The sequence below is a fragment of the Myripristis murdjan genome, chromosome 5 (genome assembly GCF_902150065.1).
Source record: "Myripristis murdjan chromosome 5, fMyrMur1.1, whole genome shotgun sequence".
Classification (NCBI taxonomy): Eukaryota; Metazoa; Chordata; class Actinopteri; order Holocentriformes; family Holocentridae; genus Myripristis; species Myripristis murdjan.
In genome coordinates, this window is record NC_043984.1 from 25,836,972 (window position 1) to 25,858,524 (window position 21,553).

General features: G+C 42.9%; 1 protein-coding gene across 2 annotated transcripts in view; it reads right to left on the reverse strand.

Moving 5' to 3' along the window:
- Positions 1-21,553, reverse strand: part of prickle2b (prickle homolog 2b) — a 115,906-nt gene that overhangs the window by 11,927 nt on the left and 82,426 nt on the right. Inside the window, exons 1-2 of one of the 2 annotated variants that reach the window (XM_030051814.1) lie at positions 7,706-8,198; positions 1,472-1,655 (exon numbers count right to left, since the gene is read on the reverse strand). In XM_030051814.1, coding sequence (XP_029907674.1) covers positions 1,472-1,603 — 132 coding nt within the window. In that variant the 5' untranslated portion in view covers positions 1,604-1,655; positions 7,706-8,198. Of the gene's footprint in view, positions 1-1,471; positions 1,656-7,705; positions 8,199-21,553 lie in introns of those variants that run through there. The other variant, XM_030051813.1, reaches the window with a different exon arrangement.

The window sequence follows — 21,553 nt, forward strand, 5'->3', positions numbered from 1 at the left end:
GAGGTCAAGCAACATGTTTCCACAGCTCGGTTGGGAAACCAGAAATTGCTACAGCTACGGACACCACTTGAAACTGAGAAGGCTTACTTGTCATGCAGGCTATTATGAATGCTCTAACTACAGTGGCAGCTATCTCCCCTGTGAGTGCTGATTGTTCCTGTTGACCGTCAAAAGCCAAAAATTAGCTTCAGCAGTCTTCAGGGTTCTTTAGGTTTGGGCTCCTCTGGTGCAATATAGGCTGCGCAGCCCACTTTCCATCAAGGCCAGACTGTTCCAGAGGCCGCATCGCCATGAGACGTAAACCTAATTGAGTGCAGGGTCAGACGGTGCAACCCTGGAGAAGGATGAAAAATAGCTGCCCTCAGCTCTCGGAGGTGAAAACAAGGGGCCGAGCCAGCAGTGTATTGACCAGCTCATTGCCCAGGCAATAAGGCTTGCTCTCAGCTCATCAAGAAAATGAAACCAGCATCCATAAACGCTTTCATTTTCCTTTAAAATGGGAAAGCCTCTCATACGTGCGCACCTATGGGCCAACGGAGTCTTGTAAAAGAGGATTTTCTTGGATGTGCATGGGGCCATATAATTTGTTTGCGTATTACACAGGCTTAGCCGAGTCGTCATGAGGGTGATGAAACCCACTGTAAACATTTTTGCTGGGAGAATATATTGCAGATTAATTCTACCACTGGAGCCACATAATCCTTGTTATCCACTAACCTGCAAAAGGCAAACTCAGTATACTGGTGATTTGTCATAAGTTGACATGGCAGTCATTCATTTGGCAGACTTACAAAATGGGCATGAAGGATATCACTGTACTCAATGTAGAACTTGGACAAAGACGTGGTTGGCTGTAGAGTCTATTGACAGACGGGATATTGGAGACCCAGTCTAATGTAAAAGTGTTAACTGACTATATGTGAAACTGAACAGAGTGTGTATGTATGTCACTGCACCCCTGCTGGGTGCAAATATCAATTCACTTTCAATTCAACAAGTTTGTGCTGTCGAATGAAAAACACTGAGCTCAAGAATGTAAGCCTTTCCAGGAATAAAGAAAAAGCAGAACTGTTTCCTCTTTCAATTAATCTAACTAGTTTTTTTTTTAAAGGTTTTACAGAGGAAAGGGTAGCAGAACTTTCTTCAGCCATAGAGAAGCAGGTAAATAATCAAATTAAGTTAAAATGTGAAAACTGCCAAAACTGGAAATAAATGGTTGTCATCAACAGGACCTTCATAGAGCTTTCATGCTCAAGTTTGACAACTGTCCAAATTGACTGAACTGAAAGTGAATCAACCTGTTTCATAAGGTTGTGTCTCAATATAGTAGCTTTAGAACATTTTAATCTAGGTATTATTGAGAATACAGAGCATGTAAGAATGCTCATACAATGTGAGGTAGGAGTTACAGTTCAGCTTTATGACATACAATAAAAGGCCTTGATTCAGGGGGGTGTAAACATGCCGATACCTGTTCAGGTTTGAGTCCTGGTGGTACCCAGGCGTACTCCTCCAGGGCACAGCCTGAGTCATCATCCGAGGTGGAGTTCCTCTGGAAGTCGTACATCAGCTTGGTCACCGTCTTCTCCATCTCTACAGGCATGGCTGTCACTGCATGCTCCTCACGACGACACTTACAGTGCACGCAGATCTTCCTGCAATGAAGAAGCAGAGAGAAGGAAAACTGGTCAGGAAAAATGCCTTGGAACAGCAGCCTCATACGCGGGAAACAACTCAACTTTTGCTCAACAGAGGCCTCTGGGTGATAGATTTAGTGCAGTAGGACTATTAGAGGTAAAAGACATCAAACGCTCAGTCCAATAGTTATATGACCACCAAAATTATGCTGTGGAAAAGTGTGATTTGTAGTTGAAAAGTAAGCTTTTTTGAATTTTTACATATCATAGCTCAAATACAGGCCTGTTTCAGGGTGAAAAATGGTTAGTTGAATCACCATGTAAACAAAACTACATTTGGGGTGATAGAGTTTCAGCAGGATGTTACACCGCAGCTGCCGTGTGGACCTCTAAAGTGTGCCATTAATCATCGACAAACAAAACGACCCAAATTACTTCTTCCAAAGTACCTTTGACAACGTGTCACTGTAAACGCCATAAGAAAGCTGTTATCGTGCCTAGTTTGTTAACTGTACCAAGGTATAATGATTAAGCACATGGCCTCCACTTCAGATAAAACACGAGTTACAGTACATTCACAACCATGATGCCTGTCTTTGTTTCAAGGCCCTCTGTCTGTGAAGGATGTGAACTCTGTGCGGTTCAAAGGTCATAATTCACACGCCAAGGCATTCTGCTGCACCTCTCACAGTACAAATGTGGGTGCCACAAATGCAAAATGGTCAACAATCCTCTGGGGCACCAAGAGTGACGATATGATCACAAACAGGCTGGTGAACTAACCAGCACACGGCCACTGACAGTGACGGAAAGCAGTGCTGCACACACACATAAGCACGTGCACATATACAGTGCATACATAAACCCACACACACACACTCATGCCTGTCTATACAAGGTTGGCTTGAAATGCTAGCAGATGCTTAACCAGGATAGCTCTCCACTCTCATCAGTCAAGCGGACCCACCCAGCTATAAAATGGAAAGTATCCATGTGTGAGTTTCCACGGAAAAGATGGCTGGGAGTGTTTGAGGTTGACACTCCTCTCCCTCGCCGCTCTTTCATCTCCAAACGTGTCCAGGGAGCAATAAAGTGCCTTGTTCTATTTCATTGAGTGGAACAACAAATCTGGAGTGTTTTCTTAAACATGGTGATATCAACGGCCACGACTTACTACAGAGAGGACAGCCCTGAACTGGTGTCACACCTCACAAAATGCACGACAGGATGTCTGTTATTAAATACTGCATTTGAAGGTCTACTGACACACACACACAAAAAAACTAAAATATATGCCAATGTAATTTGGTTCCTATTCAGATGTAAAGGGAGGAGGGAACAGTGCCATACAGATTCCTGTGTCCTTGAAAGCTCTGTGCATCAGTGTGCAGAGGAAACTGGGTGGCCAGTAGGCTGGATCCCACTAACCGCTGCTGTGGCCGCGTGACCGTGGCGGCCAAAACACGGAGACAATCCCATTACCCTCCCAGACGGTTGCCTGCCTGCCTGTTCTGTCTGACAGGCAGCCCAATGGAAGGGCTTAAGGACACTTAGGACACTGGCTGACAGAATGACAGACTGACAGATTGGTTGGCCGAGGATCTGTTAGTGTAAAGTGCTTGGAGCACGGACAGCTCCATGTGGAGAATTGGCTAAGTCTTACCTTGTCTCCCCTTCAAAAGCACACCTCTTGTCAAAGGACTGAATCTCGCGTTGGTTAACTGCACATCACTCTATTTGGCTTAGTACTGATGGATTCTGATGATAGAGGAGACACTGGAAATACTTTAAACCCCCCTGTAGCTCTGTGAGGAGAAAATCCCACTGACATGCAATGACTGGCCATATGAGAGGTAATCCTTTAAAAAACACACACAAATACATAGACTTAGAATTCTCCATCACCACTTGAGGATTCCTTGCCATCCACCATAAGCCTAACAACCTATTACTGCCAGCTCCAGCTTTCAACGCCGCCTTAGGCAAAAAAGCAGAGCGGTGCATCTTCTGGCGCCCTTGTGGAAGGGCAATCAACTTGTGTTGCTGCGAGCCACAGGCTTCACCAGCCGGATGCATGAATATTAACAGATCAAATGAAATGCCCAGATATCGCTTCCATGAATATTGATGGGAGGGGTAAGCAGAAGAGCGAAGCAGCTCGGCGGACTAAGTTATCAAGCCGCTGTCAAGGCGTCCGGCTGGGAAAAGGGCGATTGGCAAAATCTGTCCCCACGGTGTGACGCTGTAGCCAGGGGCAATGCAGCTCTGAGGCCCCCTTATTACAGCCCATGACCTTTGCCATCATTACTAATTTATGAGTGATTAAATAGAATGACATGCACAAAAAGTGCAGTGTGTAAGAACACAGTCACAGCTTAGACGCAGTATCTCTTTCTCTCTCTCACACACGCACACATACACACACACACTGTACCTCCTACTGTGCTAGAATAGGGACGATGATTCAGAGTGCCAATAGGAAACGGCACCACTAAACATGAAGAAAAAGGGATTAAGCACGTACGCACACATCTCCCACTCTTTTGACATGCTGCCAGGTGGTTAGCAGTCAATTCTGCCTTGGGATGAGGAAGCACGCTTGGAGACAGGGGTGTATAAATAGCCTGGAGGAGCGCTGAGTGGACCTGAAGGAAAGCATTTCACACCGCATTCCTTCTTGGAGGAAACACCACAACCTCGCTGCCCCACACTTGGCCTGATCTCTACGGAGCTGACATCGAGGCAGGGGAGCTTGAGTACATGTGACCTCTGGGAGTGGAGCATCTCTCTTTCCCACTTGCTCAGTCTTCTCTCTCTCTTTCTCTCTCCGCAATCCAGATGTGTGATGAACATCCCCCAGTGATTCACCTCGCAAACATCTGATCTCCCCACATTGGGATTGGCAGAGATAATGCTTACAGAGGCCTGCTGCTCCTTCCCCTCCTGCTCTATCCTCATGATTTACAACACGCTTCATGCACATGCCCCCCAATGAAATACAACCCCGTGCTTCCTCTTGTCATATACATGATTTCAATTAGGAGAGACTAGGGGACTCTGGTAATACAAGTCAAGTACATCACTAACGCCTCATAAACAACTACAAAGTAAGGAGAGGAAAGTGGCCCATTTTCCTCTTTAAACATGACTGGCCTTTCCTCCCCGGAGAGACGTAAACACATGCATCTCATTGGCCTAAAGGAGTGTGAGGTTTGTTTAAGACCTGGGGGGTATGTGGTTGCATGTAATCTCTGTGGCCATGATGTCAGAAGACAATCATTCACCATGTTGGGTTAATTATCGTTGCAGTGCTCCTCTAGATTACCCCTGTTACCCAGGTAACAGGACTCTTTTAATATCTAACTAGAATCTGACAGGGTCTCTAACAGTTGCCCACTTGGTTCAAAGCTTTTAGATCAACACCCCAGGAACTGCTGACAGGCCTGGCTCATTTATTACTACTTTGCTTTAATAAACTGCCTTCAAACATCTACAGAATCTGTCATGTTAGTAAATGTGCTTCACTTCAGAGTTCGGTTACCAAAGCAGAGATCACGAGGGACTCTCAACGAGTTGACTTTTCACAGATTCACCGAAATTATCTTGAGAGAGTAAAAAAAAAATCATTGCTGTCAGGCTCTATTTAGCCCCAACCTCACAAAAATCACTTGATTCAACTTTATCCAAGAGCCAGTCGTGGAAGGACAGCCTTGGCGAGTTTGAGGCAGAATCCACCAGAAATCCCATTCCACAGTCATTCCTGAGCAACTCCCAAAACCACTGCTGCTTTTCCATGGCATCACTCTAGATGGCCGGATTAAAATCCCATCTTTAAATGGCAGCCCTGCAGAAAAAGAGGAGTTTGGATGACGGGAGAGGGGAGGGTCGGCTGAACAGCTGGGAGCGCGAAGCAGCCAAGTCTTGTCTTCTCTTTTTTCTTCTGCCTCTGCTTTTGTTTTCTCTGGAAGTAGGAGGAAAAAGAGGAGGACAGGCTCTTTTCTCTTTAACAACCTTTTGTTCAGGAGGGAATGACATTTCCGTTCAGTGTTTTGAAAAGTTTGTGGAAGCTGTTGTTGGAATTCCCATGCTTCAACACCAGGGAATGTTATGAATTGCCTCTGACAAATACAGAAATACACAAAGCTCTACACCAGGCTGTGCGGTGGCTTCCAGGCGATACGGTGGGTTTTAATCCCATTTAAACATGACTGAGGGTGTTCCCGACAAGAGTCAAACTTGACAAAGACATTTTCCATTAGCAGGCAATTAGCAGGGACCCAATGCAAATGTATTCCCTATGACAGAGATTAGACTTGTACCCACCTGCCATAATGAATGATAATCCTACCTACATCCAGCATCGGAGAGATGATACAAAGGCATGCATACACACTCACTCATGAGAACATGCACAAAATATTGCAGCATGCACATCTACTCATGTAGGAATTTAAAAACTCTCAAGATGTTTAGTTTTTCATTTTTTTCCCTGCTCCTGTATGGTCACTGAAATAGCAATATATGTCATAATTTCCCCATTATTCTTCTGAGAAGTTAATTGTACAGGATTTGTGTGGTAAGTGGGAGGGAGAGAGGGAGAGATTTATATAACATCAAACTGGGATGCTTTTCAGCAAGAGCCACACTATACTTGAGACTGGATCATGTTACTTATTCATAAAGCGTTGACTTGTTCCATTAAGTGACACAACTTTGGATGGGGGAGAGGAGAAGTCATGGAAGGGACAGACTTCCCGTGCCTTGACGGTGCTCTAGGGACACTGGCCAACGGTTTTCTGGTATTAGTGACCCTTTTCTGTGCCAACTTGTCAGCAGCAGCATGCACAAAATGTTTTGATCTGTAGTTATTCTATGACACTTTAGAAGGAACTATCTCAGCAAAAGCATCGGTGCCTGGGCAGATGTGCATGTCAGGAGGAACGGGGCGCCAGTCAGTGTTCCCTGTTTCAGCTACTTTCAGACCTGTGGAGCCCACTGACACTGCAGCCAGCTGCAGAAGCCACATTAGTCATTACTCCACAGGCAGGCCATTCATGTGCTAATCCAAAGTGACCCCTACACTGCAAAAAAAAAAAAAAAAAAAGGGGGAAAAAAACCCTTCAGAGTCCTTTAGTCCAGTATGGAGTCTGAAAAGCCTGTCTCCTTAAAACTACAGATAATTCCACTAGTTTCAAAAGCTTTTTTTTTTTTTTTTTTTTTTTTTTTAATTTCAGTTAAACATTTTCTAGAAACAATTGCCTTAATTTGGAGAGAAAAAACGGGATTCAAGAGAACTCCTGAAATAACCTATTTTTTCTATAAACAAGTTGAATTATCTCACATTAAGACAAAAAATAGGCGAGATAGTGGACTCGAGTTGTTAAGATTGATATATATATATTTTTTTTTGCAGTGTGGTAACTTCATCACTCCCTAAGACCGTGGCTTCACAGAGGCTGCACAACAAAGACTAATCTGGCTGGAAAGCGCTGGGTAGGTTGACCAATGCGCAAACGAGAGAGAGAGAGAGAGAAAGAGAGAGAGAGAGAGAGAGAGAGAGAGAGAGAGAGAGAGAGAGAATGGACTATAAGCCGGTGAAAACACGTCCATTACACAGAGGGAGAGGATTACAGTACGAGTCCAACTCTATTTTTATGGACTTTTTTTTTTTTTTTTATAACCGGAAAAAAAAACAACATCAACGACGTTCTAAGCCACCATTGAGTGAAGTGCTACATACAAATTTCTCTCTGAAGAAAACCAAAAGAGAGTGGTGTCACAACATTTTACGTATTGCTCTTCATGAGCTCCGAATGTGCGTTATTTGCTTTTTACGCACGCATTTCACAAACAGGCTAGTTGTTGTAAAGATAAAAAAAAAAAAAAATACTACACACAAGAAAATAAGTGTGATTTACTAGCAGATAAATCTGACATTTCTCGGTGACACTGCCGTATCCTTTCCGTAACCCATTTAAAGCTCCAAATAGGTCGTCGGTCGCGGAGACCTATCGGAGCAAAATAAAAACACGGGGCTATGGCAAAAGTGGGATAAAGCGTCCGCTTACCTTCTCAAAAACTACGGCTGAGGGAAGTCATAACCCTGACCTCCTTGGTGGTGATTTTGAAACACGTCTTCCTCATTGCAGGTTTTGTCACACCGTTCCAGCGCCACAGCTTCGCCACGAAAATACCCCCTCTCACCCACTCTGGTGTATCTGCTGTCCCGCTCCACCTCCACTATTCCCTCCGCAGAAAAAAAAACACTCCTCACCGCAAACACATCAACCAAGCGCCAGAGTTGTGGAAATGAAGCGAATGCGTAAACGAAGAGCCAACTTTGAAGCGCGTAAAAGCTAATTCCCCTTTGCAGTAAGTCCCAGATCCAAACGAGAGTGCAAAATCCCCCGAAATGTTTCCAGTCCAAAGCAATGAAACAGGAATCTCCCTCTTGTCTGTGGTGTGGCAGGACACCGCTGCGGAGTTTCACTGGAGATCCGCGGGGACTCTTTCTGTGCGTAAAAACACGGAGCGCCGAAGCAGTGAGCCGCTCCGCTCGCCGCTGACCGCCCGACTGAATAGCGGAGCTTTTACTCCTCAACCAAAGTCAAGTTAGCCATAATAACAACACCATTTCCGCCCACAAATTTCAGAATAAAACCACGATTGGCGAGTATGTTGCAATGTTCATTTCCGAAGTTAATACATTTCTTACAGTGAAAATAAACACCGTGCTTAAGGAGCGATCTGCTGAGAAGACAATTACAGACCTAACAACTTGTTTTCACAGCGGCGCGGCTGTTCCTAAAGGCTGCCACTCGATGTTACGTCAACTGAAGACACTTTTAATTTTGATTTATTGCGTTCGTTGCTTTTAGTTTGAAGGTGAAACCCCCGACTTCCTGTCCTGTTCTGCCCAAGTTGACGCGGCTTTCTCCTTTGACGCGTGCGCGCTCACACACCCACGCTCACACACACAGACTCACACACACACACACACACACACACACACACACACACACACACACACACACACACACACACACACACGGAGCAACACTCCTCCTCTCTTCTCCCAGCATGCTAATCGCTCGGTGTGATGTCAGCAAGTCACCGGCCCAACACTGGTATAATTAGCGGCGTGAATGACTGGTGTTTTGGCTTCATTTGCATGTGAATTAAACCACTTCCCTGAATCAACTGGCCCGGGGTGAGCAGTAAGGCAGAGCCAGGGAGGAGAGAGAGAGGGAGGGGAAAGAGGAGCTGCAGGTCACAACAGGGAGGTTAACCCCTGTAAACAAAATAGTGCTGCTTAACACAAGAAATGGACATTAGCAGGACAAAGGAGGAAACAGGCTTACACACCAAAGAAAGTCTACTGAACTAAACAAAAGAGCCGAAAGGAATTAGTGGCACTATAAAACTATTTCCCAACAGACTGCCCTGTTCAGATAACTTATGAGCCAAAGATCCATTAACACAGGACAATGTGACCTATTTGGCTGCTTCAGCTCCTACAGCCGCTCTTATGACTTACGCCTTAAATTGGGCTAACGAATGGTTCAATTAATGTGCTGCACAAAAAAATATACTGTTCAGCATTCTTTAACAAATAATGATTGTAATAAATGTATTAAAATCATTCATCCATCAGGGACCAGAAAGGGTTTAAAAAAAAAAAAAAAAAGCAAAACAAAACACGTTTCAAGCGTTTTGTGATTAACCAGGATGTGTTCCAAAGCACCATGTATTTTCATAAAGGTTACACAAACCTGGCAGTTCAAATCATCATCATCATCACTTTCAACGTCATACATTACACTCATTACAATAATTGAGAGAACATTGTGGTCCAACATTAATATGATTGTGACTGCGGACCAAAACATACTTAGCTACAAGCCGCTGTAAATTCAAAGTCTGGGAGTGATATCGATATGGGTGACATGTGGAGTCAGTCAGCTGAACTATTAGTGACAACATAAACACTCTCAATTGTTCTCCGACAGATTACCACCATCTCGGCTATTTTGGTTCCTACTTAATCTCTCAGACACTTGCATGGCTGTAAGCCCTGTAATGTTATCTGCTCTTGTTCCCACAATCAGTGGTAGGAGCATTTAACAACATCCCACTGCCGCTCCTAATTTGCTTATTTGTCTTACGCACAATGTGTCAAGAAAGAAGGGGAAAAAAAGCCCCACCAAAAATGAGGAGTTTGTTGGCAAGCAAAGCTTAACAGATTTGTGGATGATTTCAAAAGGCAACTTGGAATGGAAGTGGGTTAGAGAGTAATTAAATCAAGATTTGTGTTTATTTTTTCCCAAAGTGCCCCTCTGCTGCCTGTTGGCCAAACACAAGAAAAAAAGAGGAGAGGAAAGGAAAATATATATAAAAAAAAACCCTGCTTTGAAATAACGGATGAAAAGCTGCACAAGGAGGAATTTTCTGAGGCTGCTGAAAACACCCGGCGGCTCTGAACGACCTCCTCAGTTTTTGAGGACAGCGCTGCCGTCTCTTTTCTCCTTTCAGGAGCTGTTCTTGTGACTTCCCTGGAGTCAGGCTAAGCTCTGCTTTTCTTTTTAGTGAAAGCCGTCTTTCTGGCCTGGATTCCCCTCTCACACGTGGCGGAGTGACTCTCGCTACATCTTAGTCTTACACACGAGAACATATCATTGCGGCCCCTTTACAAACACAAGAGTATCAATTACAGCTCAGGCTGTACTTAGGGCCTATCCACAGGCTTTTACAAGGAACCTTAAGTGACAGCGTCCTGCTCTTGAAACAACCACAGAACGGGTCAACTGATTTGAGGCCGGCAGTTCCCTCCAATAAGTCAGGCGCTTTCCCTCAATAAACCGATCCCAGGCCTGTGCTGAGCCGTTTTAAATGCCATGGCATGGACTGAATAAAAGCACAGAAGCCAGATTGGGGGACATGCCACAGATAGCATTGACTTGACTCTTGGCATGCACAGAGAGCCTCTGCTTGGTAATTTTAGACAGTGAGCCAAATAGGTCTACTCCCTTCCGAAGCATGCATAAGCATATCAGGGCTTTTGTGCCTATCAAAGCACAGGATGAGCGATATTATGTAAACACGCTGCCCTGGGGCCAGGAACCTATCTGAAATATGTAGGAAACTTGCATTACCTCAAAGGATCTTATCATACAAGAACATTATTCAAGTCTAACCAGAGAAGGAACTGATTTATATACTCGTGGACAGGATCAGAAAAACACTCCTGACAAATCAATCCCACAATCTAGGTCTGAAATGTAGCCAACATCCCAATATGGCTCTCCCCTCTTTATTTCTAATGTGCTTTTTTAAGAACAGCAGTCTCTCCCCTCTTTTCATGTGGCAAATGCTGATGGCTATCATTCTAGAGTCAACACACAAGGCAGCTGGGACGCACCGCAACAGCTGATAGAGAAGACATGGTGAGAGAGAGAGAGAGAGAGAGAGAGAGAGAGAGAGAGAGAGAGAGAGAGAGAGAGAGAGAGAGAGAGAGAGAAATATTTTGAGAGATGAGGCAAGCACTTTTCTTGGTGTGGCAGCCACTGTGGAGAGCAATCACCAGCTGAAGAGACTTTAAAAGACAGAAATAAAGAACCTCACATGCTAGTTCAGCTTCTGCCCAGCCGACCTGCACCAAGCACACAAAACAACACAACCACAGCAACAACAACAGCAAAAGCAACATAATGGCATTCAGATAAGGACAGTCAGCCCCTCCAGACCCCAGACATTCCTGAAAGTCACATCCTCATTCCTCAAGGAATAGTTTGCGTACTCCACCCTGAGGTGCAATGAGGCAGTTTCCCTGTATATGGCCACAGAACCACCATTTCCTACAGGTTAACCAGATGGCCAGTGTGCCCTGAGCAAATAGGACATTTGACACAATAGTCAACATTTATTTTACAGACTGCGCAGGCCCCAAAACAATGAACACTGCAGTGTTTAACATAAGTGCGCACTCCTGTTAGCACAGATGGCACATTTGCAATACGCTGACACATGCCTAACAGTTTCTTGTACCCTTCAAATATGGCAGTGATTCCCTACATTTCCATCCATCTGAACCTAAAATCTGCTGGACACCAGATTCCTGTGAATGACCCTCCGCTGAAGGTCGCCTGATGTTGAGGGAGTGGCAGCTTATGCAGCACCATCCACTTAAACCCTGCAGCACTCAGGTCACCTCGTACGTCCTGTTGCTGCTGATGCTCCCTGACTTCCTGCAAGGCTTTGACGTTTCTGACCTTCACAACATAGCCAACACAGAGGGCTTTAGTACCGGCCTGCATGATCTGCCCCAGGTTTGGATTAGCAGAAGATAGCAGCCCCCATCCCGCCTCCTCCCTGGTAATCCCCCCTTTTTCTGATGTCATTACATCGATATAATACTGATGTAATAGTGGGGCTTTGAGCCAGATGCTCCGGGCAGAAAAAGTTGACCAGCTTGCTCTGGATCTCAGCGGATAGAAGCGTCCTGGAGGATTAGGGACCACCAATCAATCAATGCCACAGTGAGCATGCAGCCACGTTGTTAATGATCATCCTCCCCCTGCATGTGAAGTTGAGGAAGCGTCCATTTCCACGTAGCCAGCCTTGTCCCAACAGACTTGTGGCATGCCTCCCTAATCCCTGGTGGTCCAGCCTTGTCAGCCGAGGAACGCCGCAGACACTGAGCTCAATGCAGGCAATCCTGGTAACTGTGAAGGTTCAGCATCACACTTGAGTGCAAAGGGAAAGGCTGTCCCGGGGTTGCGTGGTGTCATTCCAAAAACCTTGTGCCACTTCACTGCCACCGACCTTAACCGATAATATGGTCCAACCACTCTGCCCAGAAAGCGGATTTAGTGTTACACAAGGCTGGGGGGCACTTTGGGTCCTCCACTCAAGAGCCCCTCTGTACCCATGTTCCCAGCAGATAAGTGGCTATTATTCACTCCATGCTGAACATTAACTGGATTAATTCTGCATGGGCTGAGGGGTGAAATTGTATTTGTCCAAAGGGAGGAAACCAGGGAAATGAAGAGAGAAGCCAGCTTGGCTGAAATTCTAATTAGCTCGGGGGGTTGTTAGCACGCAAATTCTGTTTTCCCTCTGCCCCGTTCCCTCTGTCCTGTTGCACTGCCGATGCACAGGCCTGGGTAAGCCATTAGGCCAGTGACAGAGAGAGTAGCAAACGGGAGTGAGAGAGAGGCCCGAGAGAGAGAGGGAGAGAGAGGACGAGAGAAAAAGAGCGAGCGCGGACACTTAGTTTCATGTACAAGGGCCTAGGGCATGGAAGGTGACCTTGTGGAGTGACTCCTCAAGGGGACTGGGGCTATTTCTGCCCCTTCTGGCCCACTTACACAAGGGCTCTTCAGTATGGAGGAGAAACAGAACCCTTCCCCTCCACCCCCACTCCTCCATCTATCCATCAGACCATCCATCTCCACCGTAGACAGCAGTCTCCAGGGCTGCAGAGCTAAGTTTCCAGTTCACTGTACCCTACAACAGTGGTTTCTCAATGGGCTTTTCCCAGCCATTCTGTACATGTGGATTCTGATTCAAAACATAACTAGGTCATGCTCTGGTTTAAAAAAAAAAAAAAAAGAAAAGAAAAAAAGGAAAGAAAGAGTAGGGAGGAACTGTTGTAGGAAGTGCAGAGAAATGTAGTGGACGCACAGGGATATGAGGAATGGCAAACAAGAGACAATGAAAAATGAGATTTGACATTATTATTCCCGTGTTCATACCTGAGGATTACGGAGGTTCTTGCAAGAAGCGGTCTAACTTTCTAACTGTTCAACTTTCCCATCTGTGCTGAAAAAAAAAGGAGTGTGAAGCCCCATACAAAGTCTCTTCCAGTAACACATAAAGCCACATCTCTGAGGCAGAGCAATCTTACGGCTCTATGAATGAACTACCCACCCCCAAACCTCCCACATTAAGCACCCTACAGCCATTTTTCTGACTCAACTCTCATTCAGCCTCCACTGATGTTCCCTCTTCCTCACCTAGTCATCATGACCCAGATGAGAGGTGTGGGTGTTAATGCCAATGTTACCAACCCTCTCTCTCTCTCTGTGTGTACCATGCTGATATCTGCTGGGGGGGGGATACATTACGGGAACTACTGAGGAGGGCTGGTTTGGGGCTGGTTCAACTTCTTGTTGGACAGCTGCTGCGTTTTTTTTTTTTTTTTTACACCCTGCAGCAGGCATTGCCACACTAGCCCAATAAAAATGATAAAATGCTAAAAATGTGTTTGTTATCGGACGCTTTACAAGCTCTCAATGACAAAAAGAGCAGGGGATCTGCAGTGGGGTGTGCTTCATGGGGCCCTGTTGACCTGCAATCTACCTGGGACTTGCTCATGTGTTCACCGAATGTAACTGTGTCACCTGTTCTTGCTCTGCCGAATGTGTTATGTGGAAAAATGGTGGTTCTTTTTTTTCTGTGGGTTGCACATTCTGGGACCATTGTATTCTGTGAAAAACAAAACAAAAAGTGTGCTGATGAACTTTCTTTCTTTGCAGGCTAAACTGGCTTCTTGGCTCACAAAGAGGAATAAAGTGAAGCACTGTGGGCCGGTGGACTCAGTTTTACTGTTGAAGGGGCTGCTCTTTGTGTGCCAGAGCTAAATGTGCTTATTATAGTGTATGGTATGGTATATATATGAGGTACAGACGAAGCTATTTGCACTGTGGGGCAGGAGGGTGCCTGTATATGAATCTGCATGTGACGGCTTGATGTCACATGCCATGTTTTTTGGCATGTATTCTTGTTATTAAATGGGTATGCTGGGTCCTCCTATAAGGAGCACTGTGATACAGGGCTGCATTTGTGTGTGTGTGTGTGTGTGTGTGCACTTACCTACCTATCCAAGAGGGGACTTCGGCGTCGTCACACATTCACCAAGTGGGGACCTCATAGCCAAGTGGGGACATTTTTTAGGTCCCCTCTTGGTCATGCTTTAAATCATGCTAAAATCAAGTGTAACACCCTCTGGTGAAGTTTTTTTAATTTTAGCCAAGTGGGGACCTGAAGGTGTGTGAGTGTTTAAGTGCGTGCTCAGCTCTGCCCCTGTAGGCTGGAGCAGGGATTACAACGTCTCATAAACACACGTCGTTTTACACACACTCCTTCAAGGTGTGAATGGCTTGCAGGTAAGGCAGCCTTTCAGACTGTAGGGGGGCTGTTAAACAGGAAACCTGTCTCTTTAAACACGACTTGTCTTTGTTTTTGTAACAAAATATAAAGTCTCAACTTTAGTGGATGTCTTAGGTTTCAAGCTCAACACTATTAAAATAAAGGTCTAAGGGGGTTAGGGAGCAAGGAAGTAATAAGTACTTAGAAAGAAAGAAAGAAAGAAAGAAAGAAAGAAAGAAAGAAAGAAAGAAAGAAAGAAAAACAACCAGAATGAAATTAGATTAAAATTTAAATGATTTCATTTTTGACTAACTGCTAAAAAAAACAATTTATTATCAGACTTTGACTAGACTTCTAAAACTGTGATCCCTGTTGTTGCACCAGTTCCCTGTTGGCTGGTAAATACTGACAGGAGTCCCCTCTTAGATAGCATGCAGCGACCTTCACACTCCAGCATGGATGACAAGAAAAAATAAGCAAAATGAGTAAGTAAAATTACAATCTTAACTAGATAATTGTTGTTCAAATATGATTTGTTATGTTTTTTGAGGCACATTACAGAAAAAAAAGGTACTTCTACTGTTTGGAATGACAGAGGTCCCCTGTTGGCTGGGAAACACTGACAGGAGTTCCCTCTTGGATAGCATGGAGCGACAGCCACACTCCAACATGAGTTAGGAAAAAATAAATAAGTAACATGGGTAATTCTTAAAACAAAATAATCTAAACTAAACATAATCCAATCTGTGGTGTTATTTTTCAGCAAAGTTGCACCAGTAATGTTGTCATTGTTGCTTTTCTGAAATGTGGGATGTATTGTGAAAACCACCTATCATGACTTACAGTATGAAGAAACTAAAATCCTTCAGTACCTAATTTGGATATCGATATTAAGGGTTTGACAGAGAACAACAATTTTACATGGAATGAGAAGGGTTGCCTGTTAGGGAAATAAACTGTTTGGCCCTTTAACTTACTACCTAATAGAGACACACAATACATAAACACTATTTTGCCACAGAGCGTTTAGAGGATATGCCATTGTTTGAAAATAGAAATACAGGTAAATCTGTTTTTGCATATGATAATCACAGTTTTCTCAACTTGAGAAAACTGTGATTGGGTTTAAGTCAGAACTCAGGATTTCCAACTTCCAGTAAATTCCCAGTAAATAATTACTGAGTCCCCTCTTTGCCTGAACAAAATGACACAGGTGCCCTGTTGGATGGTATGGAGCGACGCTCACACTCCTGCATGTATGTGATTAGGACAGAAAAAGATGTGATCATTGGCAGTAAGCTGTCACAAAGTTGAACAGAAAGGTAATAGAGGATTTTAAAGATTTTGCCAGAGCCTTTAGTATCACAGAGTATCAGTATCAGTAACACAGAGCTCCAATATTTTCATTTCTATCAGCTCCTCAGATTAAAACTCTAAGCAAGTGCTACATCTGTTATAAAATCAGAGTATGCATGATATTACATTATCTGCTAATTCAAAGTCAAACATTTTAGTGTAATAAATTCAGTAGTGTTTAACTCAGGATTTCCAACTTCCTAGTAGTAAAAAGCATGGAGAAGTTCCTTAAATTGCAGTAGTCTTAAGGTAAGGCAACTTTTCTCATCCTCTTGGTCATGATAATTTTACTATGCACTTTTAAACACTTTGATTTTCACCATTATACAGTAGTTCTTTGTTTTAAACTTTGTGATAAACTGTAAATAATTACTGAGTCCCCTCTTTGCCTGAACAAAATGACACAGGTGCCCTGTTGGATGGTATGGAGCGACGCTCACACTCCTGCATGTATGTAATTAGGACAGAAAAAGATATTATCATTGGCAGTAAGCTGTCACAAAGTTGAACAAAAAACAGCATTGTTACTGTTTGATATGTTTTTGGTTTTCTAAAGATAGTTTTCCCTGCTCTATAGAGGGTGATAAATATTTTGCCACAGAGCTTTTAGAGGATATGCCATTGTTTGCAAATAGAAATACAAGTAAATCTGTTTTTGCATATGATAAAAAAAAAAAAGTCAAACATTTTAGTGTAATAAATTCAGTAGTATTTAACAACAGTTAAGTATTCAGTACTGATACATTTTCAAACCGTAAACATTAAACTGATATTGTCATGCCTGCCTGTTAGGGAAATAAACTGTTTGGCCCTTTAACTTACTACTTAATACAAACACAAAATACATAAACACTGCAACACTGCTAAGAGAATTAGGATTAGTGGGTTAACAGTTGTCTTGGCTTAACTCAGGTTTTGCACCATCATGAAGCTGCTCAGTTTTAACCTGAGTAGATCACTGTGGTAACTTGTGCTGTATGGCCTGGTCTGGAGCAGGTTAACTTCAGAATATTATAGTATCAAAACATGTCAGTAACCCTTACTGACTACTAGACTAAAGTACTAGGCCATAAGGGACCATACCCACACTTATTTTGAGCCTCAGCCTTATTTTTAATGTTTGGATTTTTTTTAAAAAAAAATATCTATCTATCTATCTATCTATCTATCTATCTAGCTATCTAGCTAGCTTATTAAGCGATGTCCAAGTTATGCGATAATAATGTTTACATTTCACATTGGACTTAACAGTTAACTAAAACTAAAGTGAAAACTAAAGCTGGGTTTGAAAGAAACATTTTAGTTAAATAAAAATAAAAACCTACCTTTAAATTAAGAAAACTGCAATAATATTGTGTGCTTACAAACATAAACTGAACAAAACGAATGAACAAACCAAAAAAGAAAAAAACAAAATGTCTTTAGTTCTATATTTTGCCAATTTGGTCAAATTTGTCCATACAAAAACCATGAGGAGGAATTGGTATTTATGTTTATTGAGACTAGGATGTCAACATGACTGTGAGGCAGTTGCCTTCACAAAGTGTTATTTGTACTGTAATACCTATTCTAACCAAACAAACAAATAACAGAACACATTTAAAATCAGCTGCATTCGGGAGTGGAGTAGTTTGTAATCATGGTTTTAAATTGGCGCATGCTCGTGCAGCGACCGGCAGCAAGCCATGTCTGTCCTGTTTATTGTTCTGTTTTGGGGGACTGTTTATTGTTTTTGGGGGGTTTTACACACTGAATGTGGCTGTTGACTGACGAACAATATCTGTGGCAGTGGAGATAGTGGAAACCTACAAATATTCACACTCTAGCATGGATGAAAAGAAAAAATAAGCAAAATGAATAAGAAAATTACAATCTTAACTAGATAATTGTTGTTGAAATAATATTGTTATGTTTTTTGATGCACATTACAGGAAAAAATCAAGTGCAGCCAAAGACATGGAGACAGGAATTAATTAATTAATATATTTATCTTTATGCACAAGATAAGAGCTTTGTTTTATATAGCTATATTGTTAACAAATAGAAAGCAGTACAAAAAAATAACAAACATATAGAACTAATAAATATATCACTGGCTCTAGCAAGTTATAATCAAGTTATCAAAATTGTTTCAATGTTATGGCACAGTGATGTGCCGTTACATGAACAGCCACTGCTGCGACCTTTACACTGAATACGTGTACATGCACACCATATTCCTGTATTATTCGAATAAGACCCCTGGCATGTGCCTGTTCCAACCGGAATATTGTGCCATGTAAACACCTTAATCTGAAAATGCCCCGTACTGGAATATTCAGTTACATCTGTGCATGCTCGATTCACAATGAATCCTGGGTCGTCTTTGTTGCTATGATTACTGTAAGCAGGGAAAACAACATGGTGAATTGCAGCAAGAGCCAGGAGTCTGCAGTCTGCCTTCAGCTAATGAAAGACTTAAATATCATGGAGTATATCGATTGGAGAAAACGCAGAAATAGCAACAGAAGAAGAAGAAGAAGAAGAAGAAGAAGAAGAAGAAGAAGAAGACTTCTGCGATCACAGCAGCAGTTCTTTTAAAAATGACACTGCCGGCACAACAACAGGACGTGACTCTGGAAATTATGTAGTTTGGCGGACCAATCATAGCTCTTGCTGTCAGTGGGGGGCCTGAGTTGGGGGCTACGTGGGGTCCGCATAGTTACAATTTTCGCACAACCCCTGTAAGCTTCGCACAACCCCAGCCTTGATGCTCCGTTTACATGAACTACCAACGTTGTGACCCTTACACCGATGCTCCATAATGCGAGCTCCCAGTATTAATAATTTTACAATGCTATTTACAGGGACCCAGCATTCCCCCATGAGCAAGCACTTGGTGACAGTGGCGAAGAAAAACTCCATTTTAACATGGAGAAACCTCAAGCAGAACCAGGCTCTGGGTGGGCGGCCATTTGCCTTGACTGGTTGGGTTGAGAGAGAGAGAGGGTCTGGCCTGAATTTTCCTTTTCAGTGGCCCATCCTCTTTTACCTGCAGCTTGCAGCGCTTATGATATCTCCAGCGGTCTGTTTTGATGTACACGGCAAAGCAAAACTTGCAAGGCAGATAGTCTGTTGCTGTTGACGGGTAGGTTGCTTGCCTTTTGGGGATGATTTGTCCTTTCCCAGAGGACAGTACTGAACAATTATGGTAGTAATTTCCCTTGTTCCTTACTTTGCTCAAAAAAAGATTGCGCATGGCTGATCCTTGTTTGTGTGCAAGTGCCTGAGCCACTTCAGCTATGTTAGAATGCTTTTGCTTGAGGTGTCTCGTAATTTTCACAAAAGGCTTCTCGCAGTAGAGGCAGTAATTCTTATTGTCATATATTCGCTGATGTGCAGTGTTGTAGGACATTTTCACTTTGATTGAAACTTCTTGTTGAGGGTTACCACCATTGCCTTTGGGGTTCTTGAAAGTGAATTTTCTTGGAATAGTGCATCAGAACATGTCAGACATGATGCATAAAGCTATTGTTGTGGATTGGGCACTTTCTTACCCATGTCTCAGGAAGTCTAAACTAGACATAATTTGCGTAGGGTAAGGGGACGGGGAGAAAGTTTGTTTAGAAGCCAGAATAGGAGCTGTAATGAGGGGGATGGGAGTATTGGAGTTGTTAGTGGTTGGGGGTAGAAAACAGATGAGTCAAAGGGCTAATGGGCAGGGGCCATCTTCATTTTTTTAAAAGAACATATTAACCTTGGGAGGCCATTTCTAACAGTAAGATGTGGCAAACATTGGTTTCTATTTATTTATTAAAGCCCTTAACGGCAACTTACATGTGTTGCTAGTAACTGGGTAATGCTTATAGTTCTAAATGTAAACACAAAATTTTGGAAAACTGCTTTTTGTGTGTGCTGCACACACTTGGAACATTTTACAACACAAACTAAAACCTATAGTAACCCAATTGTACTTAAAGGTCAGCCCTCAGGTTGTAAAGGTTGAGAAACTCTGCGGTACAGGTTACAGGTAGGGGCGGGGGAGGGGGAGGGGTAAAGTCGTCAGGTTGGAGAGGGTTTGTTTGAGAGCCAGAGGAAGTGTGAAAATGAGTCTCACTGGGGAATGGGGGCTGTAATGAAGGGAAGGGGCCATTGGAGTTGTTAGTGGTTGGGGGCAGAAAACAGATGAGTCAAGGGGCTGATGGGCATCTTGTCATTTTTTTTTTAAAGAACATATTAATCAACACTATCTGACACCACTATCTATTTGTCAGTGAATCCATATTCTATTCATAATTTGCCCTGTCATAAAAATCCAACACCTGCAAACACAATTCTAATAATTATAAACAATAGACATAACAATAGACATAACTGCAGCAATCTATCGCCATATTCTGACAGAAACTTGTCTTAAACAAAGCATACATATTTCTGAAGTTTCTTTACATAACTATAACTTGTACAGAACAGAAAGAGTCGGAAGAGGAGGTGGTGTGGCTATATACATTAACAATCAACTCAAATCATTCCTCTCAAGAAAGTCTGGGTTTAAGCCCACACCAATCTGGTTTCAGAACTAAACATAGTACTGTCTTTGCTAACACTTTGGTTATAAATGCTACCACATCTGCTGCTGACAAAGGGAAATATTGTGCTGCCCTGTTTGTCAGTTTGACAAAAGCATTTGATAACATTGATCATGCTATGCTCCTAGAGAGGCTATGTGATATTGCTTTTGATTATAAGTCCTAAAGATTTTTCGGGATGATCTGTCTCATAGACAGCAAAGTGTAACTTTAGGAAATGATTGTTCTGTATTTTTAACACTGTCAAAGGGGGTTCCACAAGGTTAAAGATTGGGCCCTGGCTTGTACTGCTTTGCTAATACTGTACATTCAGCCACTGAAGGCCTACAACAAGCTTTTGACAAATTGCAGAATGCCTATTTTTATTTGAAACTAAAAATTTTACAGCTAAAAAATGCAAACAAGATATATGCTGTTTTCTAGAGGCAGAGATATTGTGGACAATGGCTTGCATATTAAAAAAAAATAAACAAAAAAGCCTTCCTGTCTGTTTTGAATAATAGTGACATAGACATACCTAACTAGATTCAGTATCACTCTGCCCTAAGATATACCACCAGTGACAGTTATTTTACTCTCAAATGAACAAATGAACAAACATCTTGAATGAAAACCTTGGGAGGCCATTTCTAACAGTAAGACGTGGCAAACATTGGTTCCTATTTATTTATTAAAGCCCTTAATGGCAACTTACATGTGTTGCTAGTAACTGGGTAATGCTTGAAGTTCTAAATGTAAACACTCAGTTTTGGAAAACTGCTTTTCGTGTCCATGCTGCACACACTTGGAACATTTTACAACACAAACTAAAACCTATAGTAACACAATTGTACTTAAAGGTCA